Raw genomic sequence first — 15,000 nt, 5'->3', positions numbered from 1 at the left:
ACAACATAAACACAACATAAACACAATATAAACACAACATAAACACAATATAAACACAATATAAACACAATATAAACACAACATAAACACAATATAAACACAATATAAACACAACATAAACACAACATAAACACAATATAAACACAACAACATAAACACAACATAAACACAATATAAACACAATATAAACACAATATAAACACAACAACATAAACACAACATAAACACAACATAAACACAATATAAACACAACAACATAAACACAACATAAACACAACATAAACACAATATAAACACAACATAAACACAACATAAACACAATATAAACACAACAACATAAACACAACATAAACACAATATAAACACAATATAAACACAATATAAACACAATATAAACACAATATAAACACAACATAAACACAATATAAACACAATATAAACACAACATAAACACAACATAAACACAATATAAACACAACATAAACACAACATAAACACAACATAACAACATCTAAGATGTTACTCAGTTCCAGTTCATGTGAGGAAACCAGTCAATGGAACTGAATGTATTAAGACCCAATCTATGGATTTCACATGACTGGGAATACAGATATGCATCTGTTGGTCACAAATATCTTCTTCTTTTTTTAAACTAGGAGTGTGGATCAGAAAACCAGTCAGTATCTGGTGTGACCGTTTTCCTCAGGCAGCGCAACACATCTCCTTCACATAGAGTTGATCAGGCTGTTGATTGTGGAATGTTGTAACATGGGGCTGTGCGTTATCATGGCACGACAACGGGCCTCAGGATCTCGTCACGGTATCTCTGTGCATTTAAATCGCCATCGATAAAATTGCAATTGTGTTCGTTGTCCGTAGCTTATACCTGCCCATTACCCCAACGCCACCATGGGGCACTCTGTTTACAATGTTGACATCAGCAAACCGCTCGCCCACACAATGTCTGCCATCTGCCCGGTACAGTTGAAATCTGGATTCATCCGTGAAGTGCACACTTCTCCAGAGTGCCAGTGTGCCATCAAAGGTGAGCATTTACCCACTGAAGTCGGTTACGATGCCGAACTGCAGTCAGGTCAAGACCCTGGTGAGGATGATTTAAGAGAAATAAGCATTTTGTACATTTGGAAAATGTCTGGGATCATTTATTTCAGCTCATGAAACATGAAACCAACACTTTCCATGCTGCGTTTTCATTTTGTTCAGTGTGTGTGTATATATATATATATATATTGTTATTGTTATATATATTGATATTGTTGTATATATTGTTATATTATTATATAATATGTGTGAGCTTGTTGTGTCTTCAAAGGAGAGTATGTCCATATGCTTATACTACAACCCTTACACTAGTCTCACATGGCACCCTATTCCCTTCATAGTGCACTACTTTAGACCAGAGCTCTATGGCACCCTATTCCCTACATAGTGCACTACTATAGACCAGAGCTCTATGCACCCTATTCCCTACATAGTGACCTACTTTAGACCAGAGCTCTATGGCACCCTGTTCCCTATATAGTGTACTACTTTTGACCAGAATCCTATGGGGTTATAGTACTAACCTGTGGTCTAGATCTGCCTGCTTCCTGTCTCTGTAGACACTGTAACTTCCTGAGGAGAAAGGCCTTGTTCTGGGCTCTGGTCTAAAGTAGTACACTATACAGCTGTAACTTCCTGAGGAGAAAGGCCTTGTTCTGGGCTCTGGTCTAAAGTAGTACACTATACAGCTGTACCTTCCTGAGGAGAAAGGCCTTGTTCTGGGCTCTGGTCTAAAGTAGTACACTATACAGCTGTACCTTCCTGAGGAGAACGGCCTTGTTCTGGGCTCTGGTCTAAAGTAGTACACTATACAGCTGTAACTTCCTGAGGAGAAAGGCCTTGTTCTGGGCTCTGGTCTAAAGTTGTACACTATACAGCTGTAACTTCCTGAGGAGAAAGGCCTTGTTCTGGGCTCTGGTCTAAAGTTGTACACTATACAGCTGTAACTTCCTGAGGAGAAAGGCCTTGTTCTGGGCTCTGGTCTAAAGTAGTACACTATACAGCTGTAACTTCCTGAGGAGAAAGGCCTTGTTCTGGGCTCTGGTCTAAAGTAGTACACTATACAGCTGTAACTTCCTGAGGAGAAAGGCCTTGTTCTGGGCTCTGGTCTAAAGTTGTACACTATACAGCTGTAACTTCCTGAGGAGAAAGGCCTTGTTCTGGGCTCTGGTCTAAAGTAGTACACTATACAGCTGTAACTTCCTGAGGAGAAAGGCCTTGTTCTGGGCTCTGGTCTAAAGTAGTACACTATACAGCTGTAACTTCCTGAGGAGAAAGGCCTTGTTCTGGGCTCTGGTCTAAAGTAGTACACTATACAGCTGTAACTTCCTGAGGAGAAAGGCCTTGTTCTGGGCTCTGGTCTAAAGTTGTACACTATACAGCTGTAACTTCCTGAGGAGAAAGGCCTTGTTCTGGGCTCTGGTCTAAAGTAGTACACTATACAGCTGTAACTTCCTGAGGAGAAAGGCCTTGTTCTGGGCTCTGGTCTAAAGTTGTACACTATACAGCTGTAACTTCCTGAGGAGAAAGGCCTTGCTCTGGGCTCTGGTCTAAAGTTGTACACTATATAAGAAATCGGGTGGGGGATTTTGTACTCAAACTTTGACGTTTTAGTGATTTTGTAACTTCTCTTTTACCGTTTGTTTAAAAAAGATGGTCACCATTATTTAGTCTATATTCAATTATATTTGTTTTTCTACAGAATAAAAAGAAAATGTACATGGTACGAGTGATTCTGTCTCTGTGGTAGTGAATGAAGTGGACGACAGGGTTGGGGTTGATTCCATTTCAATTCCAGGGAAATTTCAGAAAGTCATTCCAAACCCTAAATATTACTGTGTTCAGTCAGAGGTGTCTTATTTTTCCTGAACCTATTTACCACAACAACACTGCCTTGATCGTCACATGTTATGCATCCCTCTCAACTGGTTGAGTCTCCAGAGGTGAACTCATTATTCGCAGACTGTTGCAAAATGTTTTTCAACAATTTACTCTTGTTTTTTCCTTATATCCTGCATTAGAAAGGGCCCTATCTATCCCCTAGCTAGTCAACAGTCTGCTCCAATAGAAAGGGCCCTATCTATCCCCTAGCTAGCCAACAGTCTGCTCCAATAGAAAGGGCCCTATCTATCCCCTAGCTAGCCAACAGTCTGCTCCAATAGAAAGGGCCCTGTCTATCTCCTAGCTAGCCAACAGTCTGCTCCAATAGAAAGGGCCCTATCTATCCCCTAGCTAGCCAACAGTCTGCTCCAATAGAAAGGGCCCTGTCTATCTCCTAGCTAGCCAACAGTCTGCTCCAATAGAAAGGGTCCTATCTATCTCCTAGCTAGCCAACAGTCTGCTCCAATAGAAAGGGTCCTATCTATCCCCTAGCTAGCCAACAGTCTGCTCCAATAGAAAGGGCCCTGTCTATCTCCTAGCTAGCCAACAGTCTGCTCCAATAGAAAGGGTCCTATCTATCTCCTAGCTAGCCAACAGTCTGCTCCAATAGAAAGGGCCCTATCTATCCCCTAGCTAGCCAACAGTCTGCTCCAATAGAAAGGGCCCTATCTATCCCTTAGCTAGTCAACAGTCTGCTCCAATAGAAAGGGCCCTATCTATCCCCTAGCTAGCCAACAGTCTGCTCCAATAGAAAGGGCCCTATCTATCCCCTAGCTAGCCAACAGTCTGCTCCAATAGAAAGGGCCCTATCTATCCCCTAGCTAGCCAACAGTCTGCTCCAATAGAAAGGGCCCTATCTATCCCCTAGCTAGCCAACAGTCTGCTCCAATAGAAAGGGCCCTATCTATCCCCTAGCTAGCCAACAGTCTGCTCCAATAGAAAGGGCCCTATCTATCCCCTAGCTAGTCAACAGTCTGCTCCAATAGAAAGGGCCCTATCTATCCCTTAGCTAGCCAACAGTCTGCTCCAATAGAAAGGGCCCTATCTATCCCCTAGCTAGCCAACAGTCTGCTCCAATAGAAAGGGCCCTATCTATCCCCTAGCTAGCCAACAGTCTGCTCCAATAGAAAGGGCCCTATCTATCCCCTAGCTAGCCAACAGTCTGCTCCAATAGAAAGGGCCCTATCTATCCCCTAGCTAGCCAACAGTCTACTCCAATAGAAAGGGCCCTATCTATCCCCTAGCTAGTCAACAGTCTGCTCCAATAGAAAGGGCCCTATCTATCCCTTAGCTAGCCAACAGTCTGCTCCAATAGAAAGGGCCCTATCTATCCCTTAGCTAGCCAACAGTCTGCTCCAATAGAAAGGGCCCTATCTATCCCTTAGCTAGCCAACAGTCTGCTCCAATAGAAAGGGCCCTATCTATCCCTTAGCTAGCCAACAGTCTGCTCCAATAGAAAGGGCCCTATCTATCCCCTAGCTAGCCAACAGTCTGCTCCAATAGAAAGGGCCCTATCTATCCCTTAGCTAGCCAACAGTCTGCTCCAATAGAAAGGGCCCTATCTATCCCTTAGCTAGCCAACAGTCTGCTCCAATAGAAAGGGCCCTATCTATCCCCTAGCTAGCCAACAGTCTGCTCCAATAGAAAGGGCCCTATCTATCCCTTAGCTAGCCAACAGTCTGCTCCAATAGAAAGGGCCCTATCTATCCCTTAGCTAGCCAACAGTCTGCTCCAATAGAAAGGGCCCTATCTATCCCTTAGCTAGCCAACAGTCTGCTCCAATAGAAAGGGCCCTATCTATCCCCTAGCTAGCCTACAGTCTGGTGAACAAAGGCCCAGGAGCCTCACTTTTCAAATGTTCTTAGTTGCTATACTTCATTTCTTCATACTATAATTTCTTAAAATAGGAGAAAATTCTGTTTAATTACAATGTCTCTACAAATGAATAAAGCTGTGTTGTGTCCCAAAGAGCCCTATTCCCTACATCAGGGCTTCTCAAACCACTTCCCTGGGAACCCCCAGACCTTACACAATGTTGTCGTAGCCCTGTGTTGTGTCCCAAAGAGATCTATTCCCTACATCAGGGCTTCTCAAACCACTTCCCTGGGACCCCAAGACCTTACACAATGTTGTTGTAGCCCTGTGTTGTGTCCCAAAGAGATCTATTCCCTACATCAGGGCTTCTCAAACCACTTCCCTGGGACCCCAAGACCTTACACAATGTTGTTGTAGCCCTGTGTTGTGTCCCAAAGAGCCCTATTCCCTACATCAGGGCTTCTCAAACCACTTCCCTGGGAACCCCCAGACCTTACACAATGTTGTTGTAGCCCTGTGTTGTGTCCCAAAGAGCCCTATTCCCTACATCAGGGCTTCTCAAACCACTTCCCTGGGAACCCCCAGACCTTACACAATGTTGTTGTAGCCCTGTGTTGTGTCCCAAAGAGCCCTATTCCCTACATCAGGGCTTCTCAAACCACTTCCCTGGGAACCCCCAGACCTTACACAATGTTGTCGTAGCCCTGTGTTGTGTCCCAAAGAGATCTATTCCCTACATCAGGGCTTCTCAAACCACTTCCCTGGGAACGCCCAGACCTTACACAATGTTGTTGTAGCCCTGTGTTGTGTCCCAAAGAGCCCTATTCCCTACATCAGGGCTTCTCAAACCACTTCCCTGGGAACCCCCAGACCTTACACAATGTTGTCGTAGCCCTGAACTAGGTCACTTGATTGAAGTAGTCAAAGGGCTTGACGATTAGTTGACAAGTTGAATCAGGTGTGCTAGCCAAATATCATACTTGAGTAAAAGTAAAGAGAGAAAATGACTCAAGTAGAAGTCACCCAGTAAAATGCTACTTGAGTAAGTCTTAAAGTGTTTGGTTTTAAATATACTGAAGTATCAAAAGTAATAATTTCAAATTCCTGATATTAATCAAACCAGACAGCACGATTTTCTGTTTTTAATTTATTTACGGACAGCCAGGGACACACTCCAACACTCAGACATCATTTAAAAACAAAGCGTTTGTGTTTAGTGAGTCCTCCAGATCAGAGGCAGTAAGGATGACCAGGGATGTTCTCTGTTTAGTGAGTCCTCCAGATCAGAGGCAGTAGGGATGACCAGGGATGTTCTCTGTTTAGTGAGTCCTCCAGATCAGAGGCAGTAGGGATGACCAGGGATGTTCTCTGTTTAGTGAGTCCTCCAGATCAGAGGCAGTAGGGATGACCAGGGATGTTCTCTGTTTAGTGAGTCGGCCAGATCAGAGGCAGTAGGGATGACCAGGGATGTTCTCTGTTTAGTGAGTCGGCCAGATCAGAGGCAGTAGGGATGACCAGGGATGTTCTCTGTTTAGTGAGTCCTCCAGATCAGAGGCAGTAGAGATGACCAGGGATGTTCTCTGTTTAGTGAGTCTGCCAGATAAGAGGCAGTAGGGATGACCAGGGATGTTCTCTGTTTAGTGAGTCCTCCAGATCAGAGGCAGTAGAGATGACCAGGGATGTTCTCTGTTTAGTGAGTCCTCCAGATCAGAGGCAGTAGGGATGATCAGGGATGTTGTCTGTTTAGTGAGTCCTCCAGATCAGAGGCAGTAGGGATGACCAGGGATGTTCTCTGTTTAGTGAGTCCTCCAGATCAGAGGCAGTAGGGATGACCAGGGATGTTCTCTGTTTAGTGAGTCCTCCAGATCAGAGGCAGTAGGGATGACCAGGGATGTTCTCTGTTTAGTGAGTCCTCCAGATCAGAGGCAGTAGGGATGACCAGGGATGTTCTCTGTTTAGTGAGTCGGCCAGATCAGAGGCAGTAGGGATGACCAGGGATGTTCTCTGTTTAGTGAGTCGGCCAGATCAGAGGCAGTAGGGATGACCAGGGATGTTCTCTGTTTAGTGAGTCCTCCAGATCAGAGGCAGTAGAGATGACCAGGGATGTTCTCTGTTTAGTGAGTCTGCCAGATAAGAGGCAGTAGGGATGACCAGGGATGTTCTCTGTTTAGTGAGTCCTCCAGATCAGAGGCAGTAGAGATGACCAGGGATGTTCTCTGTTTAGTGAGTCGGCCAGATCAGAGGCAGTAGGGATGACCAGGGATGTTCTCTGTTTAGTGAGTCCTCCAGATCAGAGGCAGTAGAGATGACCAGGGATGTTCTCTGTTTAGTGAGTCTGCCAGATAAGAGGCAGTAGGGATGACCAGGGATGTTCTCTGTTTAGTGAGTCCTCCAGATCAGAGGCAGTAGGGATGACCAGGGATGTTCTCTGTTTAGTGAGTCCTCCAGATCAGAGGCAGTAGGGATGACCAGGGATGTTCTCTGTTTAGTGAGTCCTCCAGATCAGAGGCAGTAGGGATGACCAGGGATGTTCTCTGTTTAGTGAGTCCTCCAGATCAGAGGCAGTAGGGATGACCAGGGATGTTCTCTGTTTAGTGAGTCCTCCAGATAAGAGGCAGTAGAGATGACCAGAGATGTTCTCTGTTTAGTGAGTCCTCCAGATCAGAGGCAGTAGAGATGACCAGGGATGTTCTCTGTTTAGTGAGTCTGCCAGATAAGAGGCAGTAGGGATGACCAGGGATGTTCTCTGTTTAGTGAGTCCTCCAGATCAGAGGCAGTAGGGATGACCAGGGATGTTCTCTGTTTAGTGAGTCCTCCAGATCAGAGGCAGTAGGGATGACCAGGGATGTTCTCTGTTTAGTGAGTCCTCCAGATCAGAGGCAGTAGGGATGACCAGGGATGTTCTCTGTTTAGTGAGTCCTCCAGATCAGAGGCAGTAGGGATGATCAGGGATGTTCTCTGTTTAGTGAGTCCTCCAGATCAGAGGCAGTAGAGATGACCAGGGATGTTCTCTGTTTAGTGAGTCCGCCAGATCAGAGGCAGTAGGGGTGACCAGGGATGTTCTCTGTTTAGTGAGTCCGCCAGATCAGAGGCAGTAGGGATGACCAGGGATGTTCTCTGTTTAGTGAGTCCTCCAGATCAGAGGCAGTAGGGATGATCAGGGATGTTCTCTGTTTAGTGAGTCCTCCAGATCAGAGGCAGTAGAGATGACCAGGGATGTTCTCTGTTTAGTGAGTCCTCCAGATAAGAGGCAGTAGGGATGACCAGGGATGTTCTCTGTTTAGTGAGTCCTCCAGATCAGAGGCAGTAGGGATGACCAGGGATGTTCTCTGTTTAGTGAGTCCTCCAGATCAGAGGCAGTAGAGATGACCAGGGATGTTCTCTGTTTAGTGAGTCCACCAGATCAGAGGCAGTAGGGATGACCAGGGATGTTCTCTGTTTAGTGAGTCCTCCAGATCATAGTCAGTAGGGATGACCAGGGATGTTCTCTGTTTAGTGAGTCCTCCAGATCAGAGGCAGTAGGGATGACCAGGGATGTTCTCTGTTTAGTGAGTCCTCCAGATCAGAGGCAGTAGGGATGACCAGGGATGTTCTCTGTTTAGTGAGTCCTCCAGATCAGAGGCAGTAGGGATGACCAGGGATGTTCTCTGTTTAGTGAGTCCTCCAGATCAGAGGCAGTAGGGATGATCAGGGATGTTCTCTGTTTAGTGAGTCCTCCAGATCAGAGGCAGTAGAGATGACCAGGGATGTTCTCTGTTTAGTGAGTCCGCCAGATCAGAGGCAGTAGGGGTGACCAGGGATGTTCTCTGTTTAGTGAGTCCGCCAGATCAGAGGCAGTAGGGATGACCAGGGATGTTCTCTGTTTAGTGAGTCCTCCAGATCAGAGGCAGTAGGGATGATCAGGGATGTTCTCTGTTTAGTGAGTCCTCCAGATCAGAGGCAGTAGAGATGACCAGGGATGTTCTCTGTTTAGTGAGTCCGCCAGATCAGAGGCAGTAGGGGTGACCAGGGATGTTCTCTGTTTAGTGAGTCCGCCAGATCAGAGGCAGTAGGGATGACCAGGGATGTTCTCTGTTTAGTGAGTCCTCCAGATCAGAGGCAGTAGGGATGATCAGGGATGTTCTCTGTTTAGTGAGTCCTCCAGATCAGAGACAGTAGAGATGACCAGGGATGTTCTCTGTTTAGTGAGTCCTTCAGATCAGAGGCAGTAGGGATGACCAGGGATGTTCTCTGTTTAGTGAGTCCTCCAGATCAGAGGCAGTAGGGATGACCAGGGTTGTTCTCTGTTTAGTGAGTCCTCCAGATCAGAGGCAGTAGGGATGACCAGGGATGTTCTCTGTTTAGTGAGTCCTCCAGATCAGAGACAGTAGAGATGACCAGGGATGTTCTCTGTTTAGTGAGTCCTCCAGATCAGAGTCAGTAGAGATGACCAGGGATGTTCTCTGTTTAGTGAGTCCTCCAGATCAGAGGCTGTAGGGATGACCAGGGATGTTCTCTGTTTAGTGAGTCCTCCAGATCAGAGGCAGTAGGGATGACCAGGGATGTTCTCTGTTTAGTGAGTCCTCCAGATCAGAGGCAGTAGGGATGACCAGGGTTGTTCTCTGTTTAGTGAGTCCTCCAGATCAGAGGCAGTAGAGATGACCAGAGATGTTCTCTGTTTAGTGAGTCCTCCAGCTCAGAGGCAGTAGGGATGACCAGGGATGTTCTCTGTTTAGTGAGTCCTCCAGCTCAGAGGCAGTAGGGATGACCAGGGATGTTCTCTGTTTAGTGAGTCCTCCAGATCAGAGGCAGTAGGGATGATCAGGGTTGTTCTCTGTTTAGTGAGTCCTCCAGCTCAGAGGCAGTAGGGATGACCAGGGATGTTCTCTGCTTAGTGAGTCCTCCAGATCAGAGGCAGTAGAGATGACCAGAGATGTTCTCTGTTTAGTGAGTCCTCCAGCTCAGAGGCAGTAGGGATGACCAGGGATGTTCTCTGTTTAGTGAGTCCTCCAGCTCAGAGGCAGTAGGGATGACCAGGGATGTTCTCTGTTTAGTGAGTCCTCCAGATCAGAGGCAGTAGGGATGACCAGGGATGTTCTCTGTTTAGTGAGTCCTCCAGATCAGAGGCAGTAGGGAGGACCAGGGATGTTCTCTGTTTAGTGAGTCCTCCAGATCAGAGGCAGTAGGGATGACCAGGGATGTTCTCTGTTTAGTGAGTCCTCCAGATCAGAGGCAGTAGGGATGACCAGGGATGTTCTCTGTTTAGTGAGTCCTCCAGATCAGAGGCAGTAGGGAGGACCAGGGATGTTCTCTGTTTAGTGAGTCCTCCAGCTCAGAGGCAGTAGGGATGACCAGGGATGTTCTCTGTTTAGTGAGTCCTCCAGATCAGAGGCAGTAGGGATGACCAGGGATGTTCTCTGTTTAGTGAGTCTGCCAGATCAGAGGCAGTAGGGATGATCAGGGATGTTCTCTGTTTAGTGAGTCCTCCAGCTCAGAGGCAGTAGGGATGACCAGGGATGTTCTCTGTTTAGTGAGTCCTTCAGATCAGAGGCAGTAGGGATGACCAGGGATGTTCTCTGTTTAGTGAGTCCTCCAGATCAGAGGCAGTAGGGATGACCAGGGATGTTCTCTGTTTAATGAGTCCTCCAGATCAGAGGCAGTAGGGATGACCAGGGTTGTTCTCTGTTTAGTGAGTCCTCCAGATCAGAGGCAGTAGGGATGACCAGGGATGTTCTCTGTTTAGTGAGTCTGCCAGATAAGAGGCAGTAGGGATGACCAGGGATGTTCTCTGTTTAGTGAGTCCTCCAGATCAGAGGCAGTAGGGATGACCAGGGATGTTCTCTGTTTAGTGAGTCCTCCAGATAAGAGGCAGTAGGGATGACCAGGGATGTTCTCTGTTTAGTGAGTCCACCAGATCAGAGGCAGTAGGGATGACCAGGGATGTTCTCTGTTTAGTGAGTCCTCCAGCTCAGAGGCAGTAGGGATGATCAGGGATGTTCTCTGTTTAGTGAGTCCTCCAGATCAGAGGCAGTAGGGAGGACCAAGGATGTTCTCTGTTTAGTGAGTCCTCCAGATCAGAGGCAGTAGGGATGACCAGGGATGTTCTCTGTTTAGTGAGTCCTTCAGATCAGAGGCAGTAGGGATGACCAGGGATGTTCTCTGTTTAGTGAGTCCTCCAGATCAGAGGCAGTAGGGATGACCAGGGATGTTCTCTGTTTAGTGAGTCCTCCAGATCAGAGGCAGTAGGGATGACCAGGGATGTTCTCTGTTTAGTGAGTCCTTCAGATCAGAGGCAGTAGGGATGACCAGGGATGTTCTCTGTTTAGTGAGTCCTCCAGATCAGAGGCAGTAGGGATGACCAGGGATGTTCTCTGTTTAGTGAGTCCTCCAGATCAGAGGCAGTAGGGATGACCAGGGATGTTCTCTGTTTAGTGAGTCCTTCAGATCAGAGGCAGTAGGGATGACCAGGGATGTTCTCTGTTTAGTGAGTCCTCCAGATCAGAGGCAGTAGGGATGACCAGGGTTGTTCTCTGTTTAGTGAGTCTGCCAGATCAGAGGCAGTAGAGATGACCAGGGATGTTCTCTGTTTAGTGAGTCTGCCAGATCAGAGGCAGTAGGGATGACCAGGGATGTTCTCTGTTTAGTGAGTCTGCCAGATCAGAGGCAGTAGGGATGACCAGGGATGTTCTCTGTTTAGTGAGTCTGCCAGATCAGAGGCAGTAGGGATGACCAGGGATGTTCTCTGTTTAGTGAGTCTGCCAGATCAGAGGCAGTAGGGATGACCAGGGATGTTCTCTGTTTAGTGAGTCCTCCAGATCAGAGGCAGTAGGGATGACCAGGGATGTTCTCTGTTTAGTGAGTCCTTCAGATCAGAGGCAGTAGGGATGACCAGGGATGTTCTCTGTTTAGTGAGTCCTCCAGATCAGAGGCAGTAGGGATGACCAGGGATGTTCTCTGTTTAGTGAGTCCTCCAGATCAGAGGCAGTAGGGATGACCAGGGATGTTCTCTGTTTAGTGAGTCTGCCAGATCAGAGGCAGTAGGGATGACCAGGGATGTTCTCTGTTTAGTGAGTCCTCCAGATCAGAGGCAGTAGGGATGACCAGGGATGTTCTCTGTTTAGTGAGTCCTCCAGATCAGAGGCAGTAGGGATGACCAGGGATGTTCTCTGTTTAGTGAGTCCTCCAGATCAGAGGCAGTAGGGATGACCAGGGATGTTCTCTGTTTAGTGAGTCTGCCAGATCAGAGGCAGTAGGGATGACCAGGGATGTTCTCTGTTTAGTGAGTCTGCCAGATCAGAGGCAGTAGGGATGACCAGGGATGTTCTCTGTTTAGTGAGTCTGCCAGATCAGAGGCAGTAGGGATGACCAGGGATGTTCTCTGTTTAGTGAGTCCTCCAGATCAGAGGCAGTAGGGATGACCAGGGATGTTCTCTGTTTAGTGAGTCCACCAGATCAGAGGCAGTAGGGATGACCAGGGATGTTCTCTGTTTAGTGAGTCTGCCAGATCAGATGCAGTAGGGATGACCAGGGATGTTCTCTGTTTAGTGAGTCTGCCAGATCAGAGGCAGTAGGGATGACCAGGGATGTTCTCTGTTTAGTGAGTCCACCAGATCAGAGGCAGTAGGGGTGACCAGGGATGTTCTCTGTTTAGTGAGTCCACCAGATCAGAGGCAGTAGGGATGACCAGGGATGTTCTCTGTTTAGTGAGTCCACCAGATCAGAGGCAGTAGGGATGACCAGGGATGTTCTCTGTTTAGTGAGTCCTCCAGATCAGAGGCAGTAGGGGTGACCAGGGATGTTCTCTGTTTAGTGAGTCCTCCAGATCAGAGGCAGTAGGGATGATCAGGGATGTTCTCTGTTTAGTGAGTCCTCCAGATCAGAGGCAGTGGGGATGACCAGGGATGTTCTCTGTTTAGTGAGTCCTCCAGATAAGAGGCAGTAGGGATGACCAGGGATGTTCTCTGTTTAGTGAGTCCTCCAGATCAGAGGCAGTAGGGATGACCAGGGATGTTCTCTGTTTAGTGAGTCTGCCAGATCAGAGGCAGTAGGGATGACCAGGGATGTTCTCTGTTTAGTGAGTCCTCCAGATCAGAGGCAGTAGGGATGACCAGGGATGTTCTCTGTTTAGTGAGTCCTCCAGCTCAGAGGCAGTAGGGATGACCAGGGATGTTCTCTGTTTAGTGAGTCCTCCAGATCAGCGGCAGTAGGGATGACCAGGGATGTTCTCTGTTTAGTGAGTCCTCCAGATCAGAGGCAGTAGAGATGACCAGGGATGTTCTCTGTTTAGTGAGTCCTCCAGATCAGAGGCAGTAGAGATGACCAGGGATGTTCTCTGTTTAGTGAGTCTGCCAGATAAGAGGCAGTAGGGATGACCAGGGATGTTCTCTGTTTAGTGAGTCCTCCAGATCAGAGGCAGTAGGGATGACCAGGGATGTTCTCTGTTTAGTGAGTCCTCCAGATCAGAGGCAGTAGGGATGACCAGGGATGTTCTCTGTTTAGTGAGTCCTCCAGATCAGAGGCAGTAGGGATGACCAGGGATGTTCTCTGTTTAGTGAGTCCTCCAGATCAGAGGCAGTAGGGATGACCAGGGATGTTCTCTGTTTAGTGAGTCCTCCAGATAAGAGGCAGTAGGGATGACCAGGGATGTTCTCTGTTTAGTGAGTCCTCCAGCTCAGAGGCAGTAGGGATGATCAGGGATGTTCTCTGTTTAGTGAGTCTGCCAGATCAGAGGCAGTAGGGATGACCAGGGATGTTCTCTGTTTAGTGAGTCCTCCAGATAAGAGGCAGTAGAGATGACCAGGGATGTTCTCTGTTTAGTGAGTCCGCCAGATCAGAGGCAGTAGGGATGACCAAGGGATATTATTTTGATAAGTGCGTGAATTTGACCATTTTCCTCTCCTGCTAAGCATTCAAAATGTAACGAGTACTTTTGGGTGTCGGGGAAAATGTCTGGAGGAAAAAGTGCATTTATTTTCTTTAGGAATGTAGTGAAGTAAAAGTACAAGTTGTCAAAAATATAAATAGTAAAGTAACAGATTCCTCCAAAAACGACTGAAGTAAAATGACTTTAAAGTTCTAGTTAAGTGGTTTCCACCCCTGGTGCTGTGGAATAGATGAAACCCATAGAACGACTGGGTGTCCCCAAGAGAGGATGGATACACACTGCCCTACATAGTGCACTACTTTTCACCAGAGCCCTATGGGTTTGCCTGGTCAGAGGTAGTGGTATAAGTAAAGAATTGGGTGCTATTTGGGACACATGTCCAGGTGAAGGGTCACACATTCAGGTGAAGGGTCACACATTCAGGTGAAGGGTCACACATTCAGGTGAAGGGTCACACATCCAGGTGAAGGGTGGTTGACATTCAGGTGAAGGGTCACACATCCAGGTGAAGGGTCACACATCCAGGTGAAGGGTCACACAGCCAGGTGAAGGGTCACACATCCAGGTGAAGGGTGGTTGACATTCAGGTGAAGGGTCACACATCCAGGTGAAGGGTCCCACATCCAGGTGAAGGGTCACACATCCAGGTGAAGGGTCACACATCCAGGTGAAGGGTGGTTGACATCCAGGTGAAGGGTGGTTGACATCCAGGTGAAGGGTCACACAGCCAGGTGAAGGGTCACACATCCAGGTGAAGGGTCACACATCCAGGTGAAGGGTCACACAGCCAGGTGAAGGGTCACACAGCCAGGTGAAGGGTCACACAGCCAGGTGAAGGGTCACACATTCAGGTGAAGGGTCACACAGCCAGGTGAAGGGTCACACATTCAGGTGAAGGGTCACACAGCCAGGTGAAGGGTCACACATTCAGGTGAAGTGTCACACATCCAGGTGAAGGGTCACACAGCCAGGTGAAGGGTCACACAGCCAGGTGAAGGGTGGTTGACATTCAGGTGAAGGGTCACACATTCAGGTGAAGGGTCACACATCCAGGTGAAGGGTCACACAGCCAGGTGAAGGGTGGTTGACATTCAGGTGAGTGGTCTCTTGGTGATGTCCTGCTCTGTCAGGTAGTAGTTGAGGTATCCTCCCAGAGCGCTCACTGACACGCCTGTTATGTGACTGGAACAGCCATCTGGAGGGAGGAGGGGAGATGGAACAGTAAAACAGTATTGAAGCTGGGTTCTGTTTTTCTGAGTGTGTTTTCCTGGGCTGTTTCTGTGTGTGTGTGTGTGTGTGTGTGTGGGTGTGTGTGTGTGTGTGTGTGTGTGCGTGCGTACATGTGCGCGTGCTGTTTCTCTGTGTGTGTGTGCACGTGC

General features: G+C 47.7%; 1 protein-coding gene across 1 annotated transcript in view; it reads right to left on the bottom strand.

The window, feature by feature from the left end:
* Positions 1 to 14,640: 14,640 nt before the first annotated feature.
* The window catches only part of LOC139405218 (UPF0764 protein C16orf89 homolog), a 4,531-nt gene continuing 4,171 nt past the window's right edge, over positions 14,641 to 15,000 (bottom strand). Inside the window, exon 7 of the mRNA XM_071147648.1 lies at positions 14,641 to 14,816. Within this exon, the coding sequence (XP_071003749.1) occupies positions 14,713 to 14,816 (104 nt within the window). The 3' untranslated portion in view covers positions 14,641 to 14,712. The remainder of the gene's footprint in view (positions 14,817 to 15,000) is intronic.

The sequence above is a fragment of the Oncorhynchus clarkii genome, unplaced genomic scaffold (genome assembly GCF_045791955.1).
Source record: "Oncorhynchus clarkii lewisi isolate Uvic-CL-2024 unplaced genomic scaffold, UVic_Ocla_1.0 unplaced_contig_3130_pilon_pilon, whole genome shotgun sequence".
Classification (NCBI taxonomy): domain Eukaryota; kingdom Metazoa; phylum Chordata; class Actinopteri; order Salmoniformes; family Salmonidae; genus Oncorhynchus; species Oncorhynchus clarkii.
This window is presented reverse-complemented; position numbering and strand designations above follow the sequence as displayed.